General features: G+C 44.5%; 1 protein-coding gene across 1 annotated transcript in view; it reads left to right on the plus strand.

Annotated features, from left to right (window-relative positions):
• eif2ak3 (eukaryotic translation initiation factor 2-alpha kinase 3) overlaps positions 1 to 23,166 on the plus strand; it is a 54,505-nt gene that overhangs the window by 24,706 nt on the left and 6,633 nt on the right. The window contains exons 3-13 of the mRNA XM_061743146.1: positions 3,021 to 3,215; positions 3,288 to 3,418; positions 8,411 to 8,678; positions 9,649 to 9,811; positions 9,887 to 10,012; positions 10,935 to 11,057; positions 12,167 to 12,396; positions 12,539 to 12,651; positions 17,373 to 17,495; positions 19,432 to 19,581; positions 20,874 to 21,423. Of these exons, the coding sequence (XP_061599130.1) occupies positions 3,021 to 3,215; positions 3,288 to 3,418; positions 8,411 to 8,678; positions 9,649 to 9,811; positions 9,887 to 10,012; positions 10,935 to 11,057; positions 12,167 to 12,396; positions 12,539 to 12,651; positions 17,373 to 17,495; positions 19,432 to 19,581; positions 20,874 to 21,423 (2,172 nt within the window). The remainder of the gene's footprint in view (positions 1 to 3,020; positions 3,216 to 3,287; positions 3,419 to 8,410; positions 8,679 to 9,648; positions 9,812 to 9,886; positions 10,013 to 10,934; positions 11,058 to 12,166; positions 12,397 to 12,538; positions 12,652 to 17,372; positions 17,496 to 19,431; positions 19,582 to 20,873; positions 21,424 to 23,166) is intronic.

The following is a 23,166-nucleotide window of genomic DNA, read 5'->3' on the forward strand; positions in this document are numbered from 1 at the left end:
CGAGAGCAAATACAACGATCACAAATCCTTTACTGAAACAAAGGTTTTACACAAACAGACATGTTAAAGACGTGCAAACAGACCCAGGTGGGCGGCTCGTCACGGGCCGTTCTCCACATCAGAGCCTGCTGCTGCGGGCTGCCGCATCCTATTAATTCCTCCGTTTGTTGAATTCTTGCTACTAAAATGTTGAAGAAACTTCCACGGCAAGAGTTTCAGCTTGTCCCATGGTCCAAAAAAAAAGTTTTTCTCAGATCAGTGTTGTACAAAGTAATGAAGTGTCACATTCGTCAGCAGGTTGACAAAAACAGGAGATTAAGTTGAAGTTTGAGGCTGTACCACATCGTGAGGGTGTACCGCATCAGTCCACACGTCTGCTTTCTCTTTTTCTTTCTCTCTTTCTTTAACTTTGAAGTCTAAGTGTACGATGTTGGAAGTAATATTTAAGGGTCCCTAAGGGTGCTTTGACACCTGTCCCGTTTGGAGCAGTTGTTCCAAAACGGAGCGTTTCCCCCTGAAGATCAGTTTGTTTGGTACATGTGAACACGGCAATCGCGCTCGGATGCGGCACAAAACAAGCGAAGCAAGATCTCCTAGGAGAGGTGGTCTCGGCTCGCTTCCATTCCAGACCTGGAACGGTTCGTTTGCAGTGAGAACATAATCCACACAGCAACCGATTAAACCACAGAAACAAACTAGCCACACTCGCTTACGATGCTCCATAGTTGTTGTTTTTTCCGGGGTACAGAAGAGGAAACTCCTTCCACGTTCATTTCTGACCAATGAGAGAACAGTTGGTTCATGGCATTTGTTAACAGCTTTGAACCGCTACAGACGGTTGCCTTGTGAACGCCACAAACGAAAAACAAAACAACTGTATCGATTTAGCCCCTGAGTAGACGGGGTCATGGCTTCAAACCTGTTGAAGTGACTCCTCCCACATGATTAGAATTGATTAATAAGTAATTGTGTGTGTGTGAGCACCATGACCATGGACGTTATCATGTCATATGATTGACAGAAACTCTGAGTTGAACCTGGATGCAGATTGTCGTGTTTTGAAGGAGCTTTCCTCCCAAATCGATGTGATCTGCAGAGCAAACTGTAAATGAACTTCCAGTTGATTTGCTGGGATGGAAGTTACCAACAGTGGTACAGTCTTCCTGGCAGGAGGGACTCTCTTAAGTACTGCAACTACAGGCCGGTCGTATCAATCCACTCCTACCATGTGAATGTAACACCAACCTTTGACATGTGAATCTTATATTCTGGACTTGCTAAACAAGACCCTGTGGCAGATGCTGTTGGGCAGCACATTGTGTTGAACGATGTAATGTAGGAGCCAGTGGGGACTGGCGGAGGCCGAGCCATGGGCAGGGGGGCGGGGGGGAGAAGGTTAGCTGGTGTCGGGACGGAGCTCCAGATCAGGCAGGTGGATTAAAGCCCCGGCAGCAGGACGACTCCCCCACGGAGACTCCGACCTCTCTCTGTAAGCCTCTTTGCTGCCCCGCAGGCAGACCCAGTACAGTGTGACGTGTGGTCAGATGGTAACCACTTTTCCCTGCACTTTCTAAATTCATCCTCCACTCCCCCCCTCCCTGAGAAAGGATGACATCACCCCAGTCTGCTCTCTAATATATCATTCTGCCACACTCTGCCTCAGCCCGGCGTGCTCATTTTTTAAAACATCCACTCCGATCTAATTCGCTGATGTGTGATGATCTTTTGTCGGACTTCCAAAGCAAAGCGCTTGACGGGAAACGAGCTTGACCTGAGCAGCACCTGAGCAGCAAGTCGAAGCAAAAGCTGCTGCTGGAAGTAGAAACTCCCGCGTCGATCCACCAGAAGCAGCTCATATTGTTAGTTTAATGTTTTCTATGTGTCTTCATTTGTGTGGCGATGACTTCAGAGCGACCAGCCCTGCCGAGCTGAAGCTGCTGAGCTTAGATGTGGATTAGGGTCAGGTTTTTACGGTGATGTCATCCTGGCTGCCCCCCAGCAGTGAGCTCCTCGCGGTCGCACATTTTTATAGGGATCACAGTTAATGACTTAATCCCTGAGTTGTGTCATGACCCCGGCCCTGGGGGGGGAGTGCAGGTACGCCGGGCTCTGACGGCGCCGCCAGGGCGGCGGGGGTCTCAGCGGGGGAACGATTGTACGTCTGACCAGGGAGAAAAGGACATGTTTAAACAAAACTGATACACTCAACTACACTCAATACTGCTAAATACTCAAACTGACTTTTTCCATGTGCAATACTGACCGAACCGAGCAATACCTGTCAAATGTGAATACTGTATGTTGTCTTCCTGTTTGTGTCCTTTTAGAGATTATTTATCTTTATAGTTGTTGTGTTTTAATATATATATTTTTTTAAACCATGCACCTTAAAGAAGATTGCATCCAATTTCGTTGTACATGTACAAATGACAATAAAGACATTCAAATTCAAAAGGAAATCCGAAAGGGTTATGCCAGTTTAAAGTCACTGAATGGAGAAAATGAAATAAAAAAACTTGCAAATAATTAATAATTTACGGAAGAGTATTAAGGCCATGCAGAGGAAAAATGAAAATAATATTTTAGAGGAGGAGGATTTTTTTTTTTCATTATGCACTTTGAGAAAAAAGTTGAAATGTCAAGAATAAAGTCGAAATGTCACCCATTCTTATCAACATTTCAACTTTATTCACGAGTAGTGAATTTTTACTTTTTTCTCAACATTTCGACTTTTTTCTCAAAATTGTACTTCAACATTAATCTCGACATTTTGACTTTTTTCTCGAAGTGCATAATGAAAAAAAAAACGGCCTCCTCTAAAATATTATTTTTATTTTTCTCCTGCCTGGCCATAATACTCTTCCGTGATAATTTGATCAGGAATAGTGTTGTCCAGGATTTAATCTTGAGACGATGGTAGCTGGATCTGCGGGTCCTTCCCTGCAGGTTCATGCCCCCCGTCCAGTCCTGTGACTCTGCAGGACGAGACTAAACTGACCCACGTGACTTCTGTCCTGCAGGTGTTCGGCAATAAGATGGTGGTGCCTTCGCTAGACGGGGCCTTGTTCCAGTGGAGCCGGGACCGAGACACCATGGAGGCGGTGCCGTTCAGCGTGGAGTCCCTGCTGGAGTCGTCGCACCGCATCGGGGAGGACACAGTCCTGGTGGGGGGCAAGTCCCTCACCACGTACGGCCTGGGGGCGTACAGCGGCAAGGTAGGTGGACGCCCCGCTCCAGCATCAGTGCCTGCTCCTCAACCTGCTCTGACCCCCGTTCTCTCCCCTCAGCTCAGGTACATCTGCTCGGCCGGAGGCTGCAGCCGCTGGGGGGACGAGGAGGGAGTTTCTGAAGACGTGCTGCTGCTGCAGAGGACCCAGAAGACGGTGCGAGCCATCAGGCCTCGCTCAGGGATGGAGAAGTGAGTACTTCAGTCAATGGCAGTGGTGAAGTGAGTCAGGAGAGACGCCTCCGTCAGCGCTGGAGCGGCACAGCCAATACACCATAACATGATCCTATGAGAAGTCTTAGCATCATTTCTTTTTTTTTATCTATCAATCAATAAATCAATCAATCAATTACTTTATTTGTCCCCAAGGGGGCAATTTAGTTTTGCGACAGGAGAAGCACACAATGGTTAATATACATAAAATATACTGTATTTTCTGGACTATACTACTGCTACTTTTTTCATAGGTTTTAAACCATGCGGCTTATACAAAGGTGCGGCTATTCTGTGGATTTTTCTTCCACCGCTCGTGGCGGTCTAACCGGAATAAGAATCAAAACTAAGACAAAATAAATGCAAAGAAGAATACACTACTTTTGTAGTTTGGCTTAAGGTTTTTCTCCCACTAGGGGAGTTTTTACCTGCCATTGTTTATGTAATAACTGCTCGGGGGTCATGTTCTGGGTATGGGTCTCTGTAAAGCGTCTAGAGACAACTCTGTTGTATTAGACGCTATATAAATAAAATTGAATTGAATTGAATTGAACTTCTTCTTTAGCAGATAGAAGTAGAAGCAGATTTCAAACAGATAAATAGATAAATAAATACCAGTTATTTTCTCTTGGTTCTGTCCCGTTTTAATCAGCAAAGTTGCTGCCGTGTTAAAAGACACTGTTAGGAAAGATCTATTTAGGTACAAACATGTACATCATTTACAGTTCAAAATCCTTCTGTACATGTAGTAAATATCTAATCTAACATAAATATCTGCGGCTTGCATATCTTTTTTTTTTTTTAAATAGAGCTATCTTTTTTTAATTATTTTTTTAAAAATAGAGGGGGTGCAGCTTATATGCAGGTGCAGCTTATAGTCCAGAAAATACGTTACTTTATCTGTCCCCAAGGGGGCGATTAGTTTCGCGACAGGAGAAGCACACAATATACATAAAATATACATAATAAGTATGTAATAAGTTACACATCATAGTACAGACCTAAGCTTAGGGGGAAGGCTTTTTCACCCACTACCTTTTCCTTCCGGCATTTAAAAGAACAATAGCGGAGGAACAAAGGAGTGTTTGTATCTGTTTGTCTTTGCAAAAGGGAGTGTAAGCAGTAACTGATGGTAGAAACTGAAAGTGTTGATGTAAGGGATGTGAGAATCAGACAACATGGAGTTTGCCTTCTTGATCAGCTGTTTGTTATAAAGTATTTGTAAAGTTTGTTGAGCCGACCCAATGATTTTACTGCTTAGACTGACAACCTTATTGAGCAAGTTTCTGTCTTTGACTTTCAAAGATTGAAACCAACAAATGAAAGAAAAAGTGATAACAGATTCGATGAAAGAACGATAAAACAGTCATCAGGGAAGAATCGACCTGGTATTTAGAGAGTTTTCGAAGACAAAAAAAGCGCTGCTGGCTTTCCTTATATATCGAGTCTGAATTTTTTCCAAATGACAGTTTGTTGTCAATAATAGTGCCTAAATATTTATAAGACTCAACAATTTCAACTTCTTCACCCTCAATCACTTTACTTACAGGAGAGTGCTGCACGTCTGAAATCGATACACATATCCTTTGTCTTTAAGACATTCAAAGATAAAAAAGATTCCTCACACCATTTCAAAAAGTATTCAAACACAGGACCATGTGAAGTCTCAGTACTATTCAGCAGGCTCACTAGAACAGTGTCATCCGCAAACGTATAGTATATGACAGTTTTCAAAAGTGCTACAGCAGTCATTTGTATACAGTATGTAAAACAGAGGGGAAAGGTGAGCCAGTAGATGTTACAGATAAGTCAGAGAGCTGCCCATTGACTCTTTGCGTTCTGCAAGTCAGAAAGTCCTTTACTTTTTTTTTTGTATTTTGACATTACAGAATATTTTTCTTTTTTTACATAATACATATGTCGTACCAGTAAAAATAACTAATACAGTACATATAAGCAGCAGACAGGGTCATCTAGAGTAAAAGGAAAAAATGTCTTCTTCAATCTTAGTATGGGCGGGTTGGAGTAGCGGCTTTGATTTAGGTTTCTTTCGTGTCCATAACAGTCTTTCTATGATAATACCTTGTTCATGTAGCATTTACATACATCATGCTCTTCCGTATATCCTCAGACAGTAAACAAACATCCTTATAACATGTCATCCCAAATCCAAGTTTCCTCCAGTACTTGTTTCCCTTATCTGATTCATGTCTGAGGGAGAACGTTAGTTGTTCCATATTGTGGTTTTCGTTAACTATTTCTATCCATTCTGACGTTGTTGGACACTCCCGGCTCAGCCATTTCCTGGTTATTGCCTTTTTACTACTTGCTAGCAGTATTTTCAGTAAATACTTAACTTGTTTGTCCAGCCCAATTGGTATGTTTCCTAAGTAAAGAATTTCAAAACTAAAATCCAGCTGTAAGTCAGTTATTGCTGTCTAATTGCTGTTACTACATCAACCCAGTATGTGGAGATGTCGGGGCTCTCCCAAAATATATGGTAATGGCCAGCAGACTTACTTCCACATTCTCTCCAACACTGTCCGTATTCTGGGTTATTAGTCTGTGAAATCTTGATTCTAGGAGTTATAAAGTACCTTAGTGTGTTCTTCCAGTTAAATTCTCTCCACAGATCAGAACTAGAGGTGGTGGAGTGTGTTCTGCAAATGCTTACTTAGCATGATTTCTTAAAATATAAAAAAGTTTCTTCCATATTTTCTTCCTTTATAACAAGGCTGTAACGATTAGTCAACATGATCCACCACGTTAATGATAAAAGTGCCGAATGCAGCATATCAGTGTCAGCAGGTCGTATAAAACCACTAAAACAACTAGGACAGTCAAGATAACTGATAAGAATAGCAGCGAGTGAGAGGAACGAGAAGAGAGCTAAGAGGAAGGAGGAGAGAGGTACTGGAGGAAAACAATAAGAAAAGGGTACAACTCGGAAGTCTGGAAACATCTTCCAGAAAACCATGCAAAGCTGCTCCAGGATGGACTAATCAAACAAGATAGAGAGAACCATCAACATGTTATCGGGTCACCAAAGGAAATGAGTCATAAAGTGATGCTGATGTGGAAGAAGATGATGCATTTCCATATTAGTGAGTCCTGAACTGAAGTACAGCTGAACATCTCCCAGTTTAACATGTTTTCTTCTCAATTTATGAGAAGATTTCCATAAAATAATGTAGTTTTTTCTCAGAAGTTCTTGTATTAATCTGAATATCCACAGTTGTTTACATCTAGATAATAATAATAATAATAATAATAATTCATTTTATTTAACGGCGCCTTTCATGTCACCCAAGGTCACCTTACAGAATAAAAACAAAACAATACAATAAAGGAAATACAATAATAATAAAGTAGAAATTATAATACATACACACATACACAATACATACAATCAAGGAGCAACAGTACAGATAACAGAACAGTATGGTGGGAGGTAGTGTGTGGTGACCGGTCAAAGTGAATGGGCAAGTTTAAACAGGTGAGTCTTGAGTTGTGTTTTGAATGTGGTGATGGAGTCTATTTGTCTTATGTATGGGGGGAGGGAGTTCCAGAGTCTGGGTGCCGTACAACTGAACGCTCGGGCACCCATGCTGCTAAGGTGTGAGGTGGGAGTGAAAAGAAGTCCAGCAGAGGTTGAGCGGAGGGTACGGGAGGGGGTGTATTCTTTCAGTAGGTCACAGAGGTAGGTGGGGGCTAGGTTATGAAGGGCTTTGTGGGTGAGGAGGAGGTTTTTATAAATGATACGGTATTGGACTGGGAGCCAGTGGAGTTGGATAAGAACGGGGGTGATGTGGTCAGATGACTTGATGCGGGTGATGATCCGGGCGGCCGAGTTCTGAATGAGTTGTAGTTTGTTGGTGAGTTTGGTTGGGAGGCCAGTGAGGAGAGCATTACAGTAATCGATACGGGATGTGACGAATGAGTGGACCAGAATTTCGGTGCTGGATTGGGACAGTGCTGGACGAAGTCTGGAGATGTTGCGGAGGTGGAAGAATGCAGTCCGGGTGATGTTGTGGATGTGAGGTGCAAATGAGAGTGTATTGTCCAGAATGACGCCGAGGCTCTTGACGTGGGGGGAAAAGGGTACTGGGAAGCCGTCGATGATGATGGGAGGGGCGGGAGAGGGTTGTGACTTGGTGAGGGTGGATTTGGAGCCGATGAGAAGAGCCTCAGTTTTATTGCCGTTGAGTTTTAGGAAGTTATTGCTCATCCAGGTATTGATGTCGTGTAGGCAGGTGGTGAGGGAAGCTGGAGGAATGGCAGCGGTGGGGTTGGAGGAGATATATATCTGAGTGTCATCGGCGTAAGTGTGAAAATGGACCCCATGGTGACGGAGAATTGAACCTAGGGGTAGGAGGTAGATGGTGAAGAGAAGTGGACCCAGTACTGACCCCTGGGGGACACCCATTGTGACACCCGTGCATCCGGATTTATGGTTCTGTAGTTGGACAAACTGTTGACGGTCAGTGAGGTAAGATGAAAGCCAGGAGAGTGCAACACCAGTGATCCCAATGCCAGCCAGGCGGTCCAGGAGTATTGGGTGAGAAATGGTGTCGAAAGCTGCGCTGAGGTCCAGGAGGATGAGGATGGTGAGTAGGCCGGAGTCAGCTGCACGGAGGAGGTCGTTAGTGATTTTAACCAGGGCTGTTTCAGTGCTGTGATTGGGGCGGAAACCGGATTGGAAGGGTTCGTGGAGTTTATTTGAATTTAGGTGGGACTGTAATTGTGCTGCTACCACCTTTTCCAGAGTTTTGGAGATGAAGGGAAGGTTGGAGATGGGCCTGTAGTGATTGAGGTCAGATGGGTCTGCACCTGGTTTTTTTAGGGTGGGTGTGATGGCAGCTAGTTTGAGGATTGGGGGAACGGTTCCAGTAGATGACACTACGCAGAATGAGCTGGTGCTGAGCGGGCGTGAACGGCGTCGGCTATCTTAACCATGTGATCTCCTTCCAGGTGGAACTTCAGCGTGGGAAACTTTGAGCTGAAGCTGGTCCCGGAGCTGCAGTCCGGGATGAACTTCCTGGAGGGAGAACTGTCGAGCGGCGACACCTGGAAGGACAGTCAGTGGGTCATCACCGACGAACCAAAGCAGGCGGAGCAGGCGGAGAACAAGCTGAACCAGAACCAGCACCTGGACCTGGTGATCAAGGTGTCGGTTCCTGACTGGAAGGTGATGGCCTTCAGGCCGGAGCCCAGCGGGCAGCTGGTCTGGGAGCACCAGGTGAGCTCTAGAGCCCTGCTATAGCGGGACTGTTTCCTTCATCCCGCTGCATTTCTGACCACTCCCACTCCCGCCCGCGACCGCAAAACTCTGAGAATTCATGCCCGCACAATATAAGAGATGCATTCCTCCCTACATTTTCATTCAACAGAATCATCCAGTACAGGTCCCAATGGATTACTCCTCATAAAACGCATGAACTGTCCCCAGATTTCCCAAAAGTCATCAGATTTCCCTTTCATGGCATATGTCAATTTCTCTAATGCAAGACAATTTGAGAGTTCTTCGTACCATTGCTTGATGTCTGGTTTGTCTGGGTTCTTCCAAAACAATGCTATTGTATGTTAAGCCTGGAGAAGAGAGTAAGTTATAAATCTATCTGATTTAATGTTAACATGATAATTGTGGAGCTTGATGGCTAATTGACAGTTCATAGGTCACCTGACTGAAAGTTAGATGCAAATCCATCATTGTCATCATCGCACAAGCTATTTCCCCTTGCATGCATCAATTATGTGATTGAGGTTATAGCAACGAGAGTAGCTGTGAGTGGTTTAAATAACATAAAATAAACAAAGCTTGGCCATTCCATTGCTGTGGAGGAAGAGAATGTTGCTGACCGACTGAGGTTCCAATCCCTGATCTCTTCCAAGATGCTCCACAGACACTAAACGCAATTTCTCCAAATATCTGACTTGCCTTGCTTTGTTTTTGTTTTGTAAAGACCTTGTTTGAGATTTATTTTCCACGTCATTGATTTCCATCTGGTCGCTAGACTACATCCCGATCCTGCAGTGTTTTTTTTTTAGCCGCCCGTTCCCATCCGCAGCAAAGTTCAAACCTCCCGCTCCCGCCAGATTTGCATTGGGTCCCAATGCAGCCCTCTAAACCGAACCACACAAACACTACATTATTCAGGCACGTTGACCCCGGCTGCTCGTAGACTCATGCGTGTCATCTCCCCGCTCAGTTCTGCACGCCCATCGCCTCGGCCTGGCTGGTGAGCGGCGGCAGGGTGACCCCCATCAGCCTGTTCGACGACACCGCCTACAGCAGCCAGTCGGAGACGGAGGAAGAGGGGGAGGAAGGTGCAGAGAAGGCCAGCGGAGCGGCAGAGTCCAGCGTGTACCTGGGTGGGTTCTCACCCCCACACCTCCACCTGCTCGTCCCGGTGGGTGCAGGGCGCTGACCAGTCTCTTCTGTTCCAGGGATGTTCCAGGGCCAGTTCTACCTCCAGTCGTCTGTGAGGATCAGTGAAAAGTTCCCCTCCAAGGCCGTGGCCTTGCAGAAGGACATCATCCCCGTCCCCACCATCAAGTGGAAGCCTCTGATACGTAGGTCTAACCCTCGTACTGTCTTTGGCTCAAAATGACCTCATTCTCCTGTCCTTCTTTCCTCCTGCTCTCTCCTTCCTTCTCCCTTCCTTCCCTTCCTTCCTTCTTTACTCCTTTCCTTCTTTCTTTTCTCCCTTTCTTTCCTTTTTTTCTCCCCTCGTACATTCTTTTCTTGTTTTTCTCCCTTCTTTCCTTCATTCTTTTTTCCCTTCTTTCCTCCCTTTCTTTCTTCCTCCCTTCCTTCCTGCCTTCCTTCTTTCCTCCCTTCTTTCCTTCTTTCCTTCCTTCTTTTCGCCCTTCCTTCTTTCCTTCCTTCCTTCTTTTCTCCCTTCCTTCTTTTCGCCCTTCTTTCCTTCCTTCCTTCCTTCCTTCCTTCCTTCCTTCCTTCCTTCCTTCCTTCCTTCCTTCCTTCCTTCCTTCCTTCCTTCCTTTTCTCCCTTCTTTTTTCCCTTCCTTCCTTCATTCCTCCCTTCTTTCCTTCCTTCCTTCTTTCCTCCCTTCCTTCCTTCCTTCCTTCCTTCCTTCCTTCCTTCCTTCCTTCCTTCCTTCCTTCTTTTTCCCTGCCTTCCTTCGTTCCTCCCTTCTTTCCTTTACTTCCTTCTTTTCTCCCATACTTCCTTCTTTTCGCCCTTCCTTCCTTCCTTGACCTGAAGACAGCACCATGGTTACCAAGTCTTCCCCGGGGGGGGGGCTGTGCCGGTATAAGGGGGGATGACCAAAGCTGGTCTTGATCATGAAAGGGTTGAACAGTGATCACAACAATGATCCACTTTGAAGACAAAAGTCAACTTTTTTTCAAAGTTGTCTTTGATGTGATGTAGATACCGTGTTCACCGCGTTCCCTTGTGGCCCGCAGCGCTGCCCTTTGTTCCTGTTCGCCCTCAGACTGGGCTAAGATGTTCTTCCGTGTTGGTTTCTGCAGATTCCCCGTCCCGGACGCCGGCTCTGGTGGGCTCCGATGAATTTGACAAGTGTCTGAACAACGACAAGTTTTCCCACGATGAATACAGCAACGGAGCCTTGTCCATCCTGCAGTACCCGTACGGTAGGAGCTCAGCCTCGCACACGGCCCCCCTCAACCCCCTTAGACCCCCTCAAACCCCCACAGTGTTGTAAACGTTAGGGCTGAACGATTTTTGAAAATAATCTAATTGCGATTTTTTTCCTCAATATTGCGATTGCGATTTAATATGCGATAATTTTTTTCAAGGTCCTGTTCCCATGTATTTTTCAACTACACAAGCAATAAATCAGTCTGTTTTATAATAAACAATGTCAGAGTTATTTAAAGCACAGATTAAAACAATAAAGAAAACAAATCTGTGGCTTTACCTCTTTAACACGTCTACACACAAGCGTTATGGGTCGTTCTCTGAACCCAATCACACGACACCAAACCGGGTTAAACTTTAGCCAAAACGAGGCGTAGTTTAATAGAAAAACACAGAAAAACTCCCACAGGGAACAAAAAAACCTTCCTCACAGGGAACTCGGAACTTCTTCACAAATAACTCAAAAATCACAGGGAGAAAAAAACCACCAGCAAACTAACAAACAAACCAACAAAGCTCAGAGTTAACAAACGAACCAGCAATGAACAACTGGCAGCCCCGCTGTTTAACCTCCTGATGAGCTGACGGGCTGCAGGTTCAGGCTCACAGCGCGACTCAAGGCTGATTTATGGTTCCACGTTACACCAACGCAGAGCCTACGGCGTAGGCTACGCGGTACGCGTACCGTACGGCGCGCGTCAACTCGTAACCTACGCCGTACCCTACGGCATAGGTTCTGCGTCGATTTAACGCAGAACCATAAATCAGGCTTCACAGCGCGACTCCACTGTCCGCCGGCTCGTCGCCGCGCCAACTCCGCAGTTCATATATTTAATAAATTTATAAAGCCCCACCTGGCCGAGCCCTAACACTGAGGCCATGGTAGATAGGTTACACATGGACACGCGGCACTGTTGACTTTTTTTCCCTGCCAGCTCTGCTCACTCGCAACATGACCAGATCACGTGACTGTTCAAATCGCAGCCTTTGCAGTTAGAAAATCTCGTTTTGTCACATCGCGATATTATCGCAAATGCAATTAATCGTTCAGCCCTAGTAAACATCCCGCGTGCTCACTGATCTGTGCTTGTCCCCGCTACAGACAACGGCTACTACTTCCCGTACAGCAAGCGGTACCGGGAGAAGCGTGACAGCGCCGTCAGCCTGATCAAGGTGGCGGAGCCGGGCGCCGACAGCCGGCGGAGGAAGGACCCGGTGCTGCTGCTGCCCTGGTGGAAGGAGATTCTGGGCACCATCATCTTCTGCATCGCCGCCACCACCTACATCGTCCGCAAGTTCTTCCACCCCCCTGCCCCGGTGGCCTACGTGAGGGTGAGACTCAGCACGCATCACGCAGCACGCTGAGCCAGCACAGCGCTGACAGCCGCCCCCCCCTGATGAAATCCTCACTACAACGTGTTGTTTCTTTGCTTTCCTCCTCCGTGCACCGGGACCCCCTCTCCCTCCGTCACAGCAACGGAAAGAGTCGGAGACGCAGTGCCAGACGGACAGCAAGTTTGACCTTGAGGTTGTGGAATCCAAAGAGCTGGTTTCCATGGAGACCCGTTCCAGCGATTACGTTTCCAGGTGATTCATAAACACGTCGCAGAGCAGCACGTTTCCCCCCCGTTGGAAACCGTTGTCATTAAAGTGCCGGCGTTTCAGGGATTATCGTCCCGACACTTGAAAGTTTAGATGTGAGGCTCCCACTTTGAAAGTGTAACTACAGAAGGAGCACTGTTACTATGGTGATCGGTGGTCTTCCAGCCTGCCTTGATAGGACACGGTAGAGATGGGAGATAGCACTCGCAGTAATGCATGATTGGGTAACAGCTGTTTGCCATCAAATGAGAAGGAAGTGAGTCCACTCCTCGCAGAGCTGGCCCCGCCCAGCAGCATCTGCCGCCGGTCGGACTGTCACCTTCCATCAATGTCAGGACCTTGTCAAAAGTCTTGTTTTTTTATTTGGGGCCGTACCAAATACGATGGGAAGCCAGAGTTTCCGGGCTGCTCAGACACAAACATCAGGGTCAGTAATCAAATCAAATCAAAGTTTATTTAGACGGGACAATGCATATTAATGAACACTACATTAAGCAGTGTAAATACACCGGATTTGAGCAGAAATGCTAGTTTCCACCTGCAGTCCCCACAGAAAACATAAGAACAATTCAGTCAAGCAATACAATCAAACAAGGGAACAAACATAAACATACATAGTAGCAAAATAGATTTAGCAGCATTTAACCCTTGTGCTGTCTTTAGGTCAAGGGAGGGTGAAGGGAGAAAAGAAGTAAGGAAGAAAGGAGAAAAGAAGGAATGAAGGAGAAAAGAAGTAAGGAAGAAAGGAGAAAAGAAGTAAGGAAGAAAGGAGAAAAGAAGGAAGAAAGTAGGAAAGGGAGTAAGGAAGGAAGAAAAGATGGAAGGAAGGGAGAAAGGAAGGAAAGAAGGGAGAAAGGGAAAGAAGGGAGGGAGGAAGGAATGGAGAAAATAAGGAAAGAAGGAAAAGTAAAGAAGGTAATAAAGGAATGAATGACGGAAGGGAGGTAGGAAGAAAAAGGATTAGAGGAGGGTAAAAAAGGAGGAAAAGAGGAAAGGAAGAAGGAATGAGAAAGCATGGCAGGAGGAAAGAAGGATAGAAGAATTGGGTCATTTTGACCCAAAGACAGCACAAGGGTTAAAAGCAGTATGGATTGTATCTAAAGTGACTTGAGCAAAAAATGCATATTACAATAATGAAATACCAGCAATGGTAATATTATGGTACTGAGTATCCAAGTTGTGTGACATACAAAGTGCGTGTTGAATTGCACATTGCCCTGGTATGTATGAATTAAAACAGATAATTAACATTAAGACAAAGTTTGAGCCTGGTTGTGATGACAGTGTTGTTCCTCCAATAGCCATGATTTAAGATGTTTGGTGAAAGAGGTCAGAGTGGGAAATTCACGTTATTACATTAACCCTTGTACTGTCTTTGGGTCAAAATGACCTAATTCTTCCTTCTTTCTTTCATCCTGCTCTCTCCTTCCTTCTCCCTTCCTCTTTACTCCCTTCCTTCCTTCTTTCCTTCCTTCCTTATTTTCTCCCTTCCTTCCTTCTTTTCTCCCCTCGTACATTCTTTCCTTGTTTTCTCGTTCCTTCCTTCATTCTTTTTTCCCTTCCTTCCTTCCTTCCTTCCTTCCTTCCTTCCTTCCTTCCTTCCTTCTTTTTCCCTTCCTTCCTACCTTCTTTTTCCCTCCCTTCCTTCCTTCCTTCCTTCCTTCCTTCCTTCCTTCCTTCCTTCCTTCCTTCCTTCCTTCCTTCTTTTTCCCTTCCTTCCTACCTTCTTTTTCCCTTCCTTCCTTCCTTCCTTCCTTCCTTCCTTCCTTCCTTCCTTCCTTCCTTCCTTCCTTCTTTTTCCCTTCCTTCCTACCTTCTTTTTCCCTTCCTTCCTTCCTTCCTTCCTTCCTTCCTTTTTTCCCTGCCTTCCTTCTTTCCTCCCTTCTTTCTTTCCTTCCTTCTTTTCTCCATTCCTTCCTTCTTTCCTCCCTTCTTTCCTTCCTTCCTTCTTTCTTTTCTCCCCTCGTACATTCTTTCCTTGTTTTCTCCTTTCCTTCCTTCCTTCTTTTTCCCTTCTTTCTTTCCTTCCTTCCTTCTTTTCTCCCTTCCTTCCTTCTTTCCTCCTTTCTTTCCCTCCTTCCTTCCTTCTTTTCTCCCTTCCTTCCTTCCTTCCTTCCTTCTTTTCTCCCCTCGTACATTCTTTCCTTGTTTTCTCGTTCCTTCCTTCCTTCCTTCCTTCCTTCCTTCCTTCCTTCCTTCCTTCCTTCCTTCCTTCCTTCCTTTTTTCCCTGCCTTCCTTCTTTCCTCCCTTCTTTCCTTCCTTCCTTCTTTCCTCCCTTCTTTCCTTCCTTCCTTCTTTCTTTTCTCCCCTTGTACATTCTTTCCTTGTTTTCTCCTTTCCTTCCTTCCTTCTTTTTTCCCTTCTTTCTTTCCTTCCTTCCTTCTTTTCTCCATTCCTTCCTTCTTTCCTCCCTTCTTTCCTTCCTTCCTTCCTTCTTTCTTTTCTCCCCTCGTACATTCTTTCCTTCCTTCCTTCTTTCCTTCCTTCCTTATTTTCTCCCTCCCTTCCTTCTTTTCTTTTCTCCCTTCCTTCTTTTCTTTTCTCCCTTCCTTCCTTCTTTTCTTCCTTCCTTCTTTCCTCCTTCCTTCCTTCTTTTTCCCTTCCTTCCTTCTTTTTCCCTTCCTTCCTTCCTTCCTTCCTTCTTTTTTCCCTGCCTTCCTTCTTTCCTCCCTTCTTTCCTTCCTTCCTTCTTTTCTCCATTCCTTCCTTCTTTCCTCCCTTCTTTCCTTCCTTCCTTCTTTCTTTTCTCCCCTCGTACATTCTTTCCTTGTTTTCTCCTTTCCTTCCTTCCTTCTTTTTTCCCTTCTTTCTTTCCTTCCTTCCTTCTTTTCTCCCTTCCTTCCTTCTTTCCTCCTTTCTTTCCCTCCTTCCTTCCTTCTTTTCTCACTTCCTTCCTTCCTTCCTTCCTTCCTTCCTTCCTTCCTTCCTTCTTTCCTTCCTTCCTTCTTTTCTCTCTTCCTTCCTTCTTTTCTTTTCTCTCTTCCTTCCTTCCTTCCTTCCTTCTTTCCTCCCTTCTTCCTTTCCTCCTTCCTTGACCTGAAGACAGCACAAGGGTTAAAGTGCACGTTATTTGCTCTGCTGCCATCACTGCTACAATATTCTCCTCCAGTGATCCACACTGACAGAACGAGGCCCCGCCCATCCCTTTCCTTGAAAGGTCCGGCAGCAGCGGCTTGACTTTTAACGCAGGACTCTCCTGAAATACAACCGGCAGCTGCTGCTGCTGGTGCTGCTGCTACTGCTGCAGCAGCTGAGCCGGGCAGCAGTCCCGGGGATCGAGGGGGGGGAATGGAACCAGCAGCCAAAGCCCGGCTGGCATGTGCCAGCATGCCTGGCGCTGACCCAGCCCTCGGCCCTTTGAAGGGACGGAGCAGGCGTGCTTTGGCGGGGTGGAGGTGTATCTTTTTCAGCATCACACATTCATTTTGAATTATTAATGGTTTGGACCGGAACTTGCCGGGCTGGGAGACAGCTGCTCTGGAAAGCGGGGCAGTAGAACTATGTTTGGGGGTTTTTCCAAAATGAAACGGTGTAAACAGAAGTTTGCTGCAAGATTCTTTCTCTGACTTCCTCCACTAAATACGGAAGAGTATTAGGGCCAGGCAGGAGAAAAAGGAGGAAGATTTTTTTTCATTATGCACTTCGAGAAAAAAGTCAATATTGAGAAAAAAGTCAAAATGATGAGAATTATGTTGAAGTACAATCTCAAGAAAAAAGTCTAAATGTATTTCAACTTTATTCTCTAAATTTCGACTTCATTCACAAAATTTCGACTTTATTCTTGAAATTGTATTTAACATTAATCTCAACATTTAGGCTTTTTTCTCGAAGTGCACGATAAAAAAAAATCTTCCCCTCTATGGATGTAGATTTGTCTTAATTATTCAATCAAAAAAAAAACATTTTCAATGAAAAAAAATCACTTCAATAAAAGAACTTTTAAAAAAAAAAGTGTGTGAATGCAAAAAAAATATTTGAGACCCAAAAAATTGCATTTGAACACTTTATTTCTTTGATTGAAAATATTTTTTTCCATTTGAAGTGATTTTTTTTTTCCAAGTCTTTTTTTATTGAAGTGATTTTTTTTTTTGATTTTTTTTTTTTCATTGAAAATATGTTTTTCATTTTTGAAGCAACTTCTTTTTTGATTAAATGATAAAGACACAAATGTCCTACCCATAAAATGGCCTAAACACAAAAAAAACACTACTTCAATCAAAAAAGTTGCTTCAAACTAAAAAACATTCACTTCTATCAAAGAAAACATTTCCAATCAAAGAAAAACAGTGTTCAAATGCATTTTTTTGAGTCTCAAATATTCTTTTGCATTCAAACACTTTTTTTCTTTGATTGAAATCATTTTTATTGATTGAAGTGAATTTTTTTTTAATTGAAAATATATTTTTTGATTGAAGCAATCTTTTTTTGAATAATTAAGACACAAATCTACCTCCATACCCCTCTCAAAAAACCCTGCTGATACTCTTCCGTAACTAAACGTCTGTCCATCATAGCTGGTTTTAGCCTGGCAGCCAACGAGGGCGTGGGCCAGAAGCATGCGAGTGACTCCTCCGTTGTTCCACCTTTCACCACTTTTCCAGTCTCTTTCAGCACAGCCATGTCTGACCTCAGGGCCGCTCCCGGCTGAGACTGTTTGGAACATTTGAAGCGGTTGCTCTGTGATAACGCCAGCGTCTCTCCTCAGGTACCTGACGGACTTTGAGCCGGTGCAGTGCCTCGGCCGAGGGGGGTTCGGTGTCGTGTTTGAAGCCCGCAACAAAGTGGACGACTGCAACTACGCCATCAAAAGAATCCGTCTGCCCAACAGGTGGGGACCCCTCGCCGGCCCTCCTCCAGGCCATTAACGCGTCCTTTAGCTCTCTCCTCATCAAAGCTGTGCAACCACATTCTTTGAACAGTGGTGCACTTGTTAAAAAAAACCACGGCTAATATTTGTTCTGAAATGACAATTATGCCTCAGAAGTTTTAGAATAGAATAGAACTTTATTAATCCCACAGAGGAGAAATTTGCTTGTGCAGTAGCAAACATACACACTCAACAAATTTACAAATGCACACGAAAAATGAAAGGTATATAAAAATAATATATCCTAAAAAGAAAAGAAATTAAAATAACCAATTAATAGCTAAATAATAATAAAAAAAGAGCAATGTACAAAAGAAATACTAAACCCAAAAAAACGAATAATATATACCGTATTTTCTGGACTATAAGCCGCTACTTTTTTCATAGGTTTTCAACCATGCGGCTTATACAAAGGTGCGGCTATTCTGTGGATTTTTCTTCAACCGCTCGGGGCGCTCTAACCGGAATTAGAATCAAAACTAAGACAAAATAAATGCAAAGAAGAATACGCTACTTCTTCTTTAGCAGATAGAAGTAGAAGCAGATTTCAAACAGATAAATAGATAAATAAATACCGGTTATTTTCTCTTGGTTCTGTCCCGTTTTAATCAGCAAAGTTGCTGCCGTGTTAAAAGACACTGTTAGGAAAGGATCTATTTAGGTACAAACATTTACAGTTCAAAATCCTTCTGTACATGTAGTAAATATCTAATCTAACAACAGAAATATCTGCGGCTTGCATATCTTTTTTTTTTAATAGAGCAGATGCGGCTTATATACAGGTGCGGCTTATAGTCCAGAAAATACAGTACATGTGTGCAAAAAAAATATGTGCAAAAATGTCAGTGAGGTATTAAGAGGGAAAAGATTATTGCACTATCAGAAAAAACAGGTTATTGCACTCGAGTGACTAGAGTTGCTTATTGTAGAGTGTGATGGCTGTGGGGATGAAGGACCTGCGGTAGAGTTCCTTTCTGTGCTAATTTATGTTGACAAGCTTGTAAATGTCATGTTCAGCTGAAGCGTTATCGCATGTAATTACATGTAATCAGTGTCTGGATGATCTCGTACCACGTGTTTGCAGAGTTGCTCATATCTCTGTTGATTAGCTTTGTTTTGTGTCTATACGAAACCTGCACGGAACGGGGAATTGAGTCTGTTTTTTCCCGGACCCCTTCTCTGGGAGAGATGGCCCCCACTAGAGCCTTGCAGCCACTAGAGACTGTTTTCTTCATCCCGCTCCCGCTGAATTTCTGACTATTACTGCCCGCAACGTGTGTGTTCCACTCCCGCATCCGCAAAACTCTGAGAATTCATGCCCACACAATAATAGAGATGCATTGATTTAGCGTCTTCTCCCGTCCTGCAAGAGAAATGTCCTAGACAAATCTATCTGATTTAATGTTAACATGATCCTTGTGGAGCTTGATGGATAATTGACAGTTCATAGGTCACCTGACCGAAAGTTAGATGCATCATTGTCATCATCACACAAGGTATTTCACCTTTCTCGCACGCATCAATTATGTGATTGAGGTTATGGCAACGAGAGTAGCAGTGAGTGGCTCAAATAACACTAATAAATAACATAAAATAGACAAAGTGAACGAATGGAAAGAATTAATTTAACAAATGGCCATTACATTGCTGTGGAGGAAGAGAATGCTGCTGATCGACTGAGGTCCCAATCTCTTCCAAGATGCTCCACAGACACTAAACGCAGTTTCTCCAAATATCTGACTTGCTTTGTCTTTGTTTTGAAAAGACTTTGTTTGAGGTTCTTTTCCACGTCATTGATTTCCATCTCGTCGCTAGACTACATCCCAATCCTCTAGCCCCCACTTGACCCGAACTTGATGATTGAACTTGATGATTGAACGGTGCTTGTCTCCTCCAGGGAGCTGGCTCGGGAGAAGGTGATGCGGGAGGTCAAGGCCCTGGCCAAGCTGGAGCATCCGGGGATCATCCGCTACTTCAACGCCTGGCAGGAGAGCCCCCCCGAGGGCTGGCAGGAGGAGATGGACCAGCGGTGGCTGAGGGACACCAGGTAAGCCGGGGGGTTTGGCTCCGCGGCTCAGACTTGTGCTGTCCAGCAGTGACACTCCTGTATAGAGGGGATGCATTGACGTCCCTTCCCCACTGGAAGTTGGATGTTTTGCCACTCGCACAGTGGCAAAACATCCTACTGGCAAAAACAGCTGAAACTAGTCGGGGAAACTGTGGAAAAGACGGGATAACAGCCGATTATCGGCTTAAATTAAGGCAGTTGGACTTGACAGTGACCCGTACAGTTACCTGAAGAACCAGTGGTCCATGGACATTCATATTTGGCCACGAGTTTCCTGATATTTATATGTACTTAAAGGGGACCTATTATGAAAAACAGGTTTTCTCTTGCTTTAACATTTATAAAGTGGTCTCCCCTCAGCCTGCCAACTCAGAGAAGGAGGAAAGCAACCAAATTCTGCAGTGTCTGTACAGCCGCCCGGATGAGCCGTCCAGTGTGATGTGGATCTACGAGCAGTTCAGATTCTGCTCCCGTCGTTACGTAACAATTTACATAGGTCGGCCTCCGATGTATAAAACCACGGCTACAACTAACTCCGCCGGCCGGAGCTTCCGCCATTACTTCGTAGCGGTGTATCGCGTCATTCAGGCAGCCAATCAGCACAGAGCCTCATTATCATAGCCCCGCCCACTCAGAATCCTGCATAGAGAATTAGGTTAGAGAATGGAAGATAAAGACATGGTTTAGAGGCTGAATTTCTCATTTATTTAGCAAAAACAATCAAAAGCTTGCTTTTAAGACATTCAAGGCCTGTTTAAAATAGGTATTAGATGCCATAATAGGTCCCCTTTAAATTCTACGCTGGGGAAATACACGAAGCAACGCTTGAAGGCTTACAAAAGTCTTGACGCTTGGTTCGACTTCAAGGCAGGATTTGTTGTAGAAATTAAAGTGATGAGGACACCGAACTTTATGATTTGACCGTTTAACGTTAGCTACCCAAAAATCCAACATTACCTGATACAAAATGGGAACCGAAAATCCACGTTTCGGTGTCTGGAATCCAGTTGTTTCTGTGAATTGCAGCGATCCATTTGTGTTTCTTAAGCTTATTTTTCGTCAGTCTGTAAAACGATAACTCTGATTTCTTGCTAAATCTATGAGTACAGTCGATCACACAACAGCTCTTTCCCATTTTAGATGTTTTCCAGTTGCTCAAACTGAAAGTTTACGCTGCCACTCAGTCTTTCTGACACTCAGTCTTTCTGACACTCAGTCTTACTCATGCTCATTCCCTCTATTAAGCTCCATGTTTTCTCTGTCTCCTCCAGTGCCACCGACTGGCCCATGAGCTTCCTGGACCACATGGAAGCTCTGTCGGTGAAGGTGCCGGTGTCCAGCTCCACCACGTCCCCCACCTCGGGGCCCGGCGGGGACGCCCTGGAGGCCTCGGTGGCGTCTCAGGCCCACGTCTCCAGCAGGGTGGTGAGCTTCAGCATCGGGGGTGGGGACCTGTCCTTCCAGCCGCTGCTGGGCCACGACAGCCTGATGTCTGAGCGGGACAGCCAGCCCGACCCGGACGCCTCGGACACCCCCAACTCCTTCGAGCTGTGCCCCCCGCGCGGCCCCAGCGACTGCACCTCCTCCTCCTTCGACATCGTGTTCGAGGACTCCGGCTGCGACCGGGACGCCGACGCCGACACGGACACGGGCTCCAGCCCCGTCAATCCCAAGACCCTGACGAAGACCAGCTCGTCTTCCTCACACAGCAGGCAGCAGGAGTCGGCCCCCAGCGTCTCCACCACCCCCCCGCGGCCCACCTCTCTGACCCTGGCTCTGCCCACCACGCCGGCAACGCAGCGGCTCCAGCCGTCCCCCAAGGTCGGCAATCACTTCAATGAAAGATCTTTTTCTTTTATATTTTATTTGTTGCACTTTTTTATACATACAGGTACAGTAAGTCACTTATAAGTACAAAATCAGTAAGACAAGACACCCTCCCTCTTCCCTCCCCCCACCCATGAGACAAGGAATTCACACAGGACAGAAAAATAATACAATAAAAGAACTAATATAAAAACAAAAACCAAGATAAGGGGAAAACAACAAGTGGGCTGCTTAGATGTTAAGATTCCACTGCTTTAGAGTAGTTCTAACCAGTACTCGAGTTGTAAAAAATAAATCAGGGGGGGTGGTGGATTTTATCATATGGGGACAGATAATTTGTGCTGATTACAAATAATATAATATATTACAAATAATAGCACTGACCAAAACACCTGCAGAAATACTGCAGGAATGACATAGCAGCAGTTAAATGCAGCCTTCTGTAAGCTTTAAATATCCACTGGGCTTACATCAAATACATCAAAACACAACAATAAAAAACACTTTTCTGAACTTATCAATATGACTCTGTCCTTCACAGGATAAGTAAAATGGATCACTGCAAAAACTCTAAATCTTAACAAGAATATTTGTCTTATTTCTAGTTAAAATGTCTCATTTTAGTAAAAAAATCTCATTACACTTAAAACAAGACTCATCACTGGAAAAAACTACAATTTTCACCTGTTTCAAGTAGATTTTCACTTAAAATAAGCAGAAAAATCTGCCAGTGGAACAAGATTTTTTTGCTTGTAATAAGAAGATAAATCTTGTCCCACTGGCAGATTTTCCTACTTATTTCAAGTGAAAATTTACTTGAAACAGGTGAAAATTGTCAAATAAGTTATTTTTCTGGTGTTATTTTTCTGGTGATGACTCTAAATGTTGAAATAGCAGTAAAACCACATTCATTGATGAAATGACATAAGGGATGGAAAGGGGGGATGGCAGTTTTACAGGGGGGATGATTTGGACCGTTTTTATTTCAGGGGGGATGCCATCCCCCCTCATCCCCCCTCATCCCCCCTCAACTCCAGTACTGGTTCTAACCATACATTTGCCAGGACAGAAAGATGTTACTCTGAGCAGCAAACGTCCATCACATCCTCAGGTGTAACAGAACTGGGTTCCATATCTTGAGGAACTTTTGAGGGTTCCCAGACAAATCATGTCTCAGTTTGTCCATGTGTAAAATACTTCTCAGTTCACTGAGCCCAGTTTTACAGCTAGGAACAGATTCAGAATGCACCTTTTGGCGATCATCATACCATTCACTAGGGCGATGCGTACGTGAGTGTCCAGTTGCTCTGGTGCGTCAGAACAGCCGAACAAAGCATCTCTGGGTCCGGAGATAAGTTCACATTAAAGACAGTTGAGCACCATAGAAAAATATCAGAGCAGAAGTTATGGAGGTTTGGGCATGACCAAAATAGATGTACACTGCAAAAACTCAAAATCTTACCAGGAATATTTGTCTTATTTCTAGTTAAAATGTTTCATTTTTAGTCAAAAAATCTCATTACACTTAAAACAAGAGTCATTACCAGAAAAATAACTTGTTATTGGACAATTTTCACCTGTTTCAAGTAAATCTTGAGTAAAATCTGCCATTGGGACAAGATTTATCTTCTCATTACAAGCGAAAAAAACCTTGTTCCACTGGCAGATTTTTCTACTTATTTTAAGTGAAAATCTACTTGAAACAGGTGAAAATTGTTGTTTTTTTCCAGTGATGAG

Source organism: Cololabis saira, chromosome 16 (genome assembly GCF_033807715.1).
Source record: "Cololabis saira isolate AMF1-May2022 chromosome 16, fColSai1.1, whole genome shotgun sequence".
Taxonomy (NCBI): Eukaryota; Metazoa; Chordata; class Actinopteri; order Beloniformes; family Belonidae; genus Cololabis; species Cololabis saira.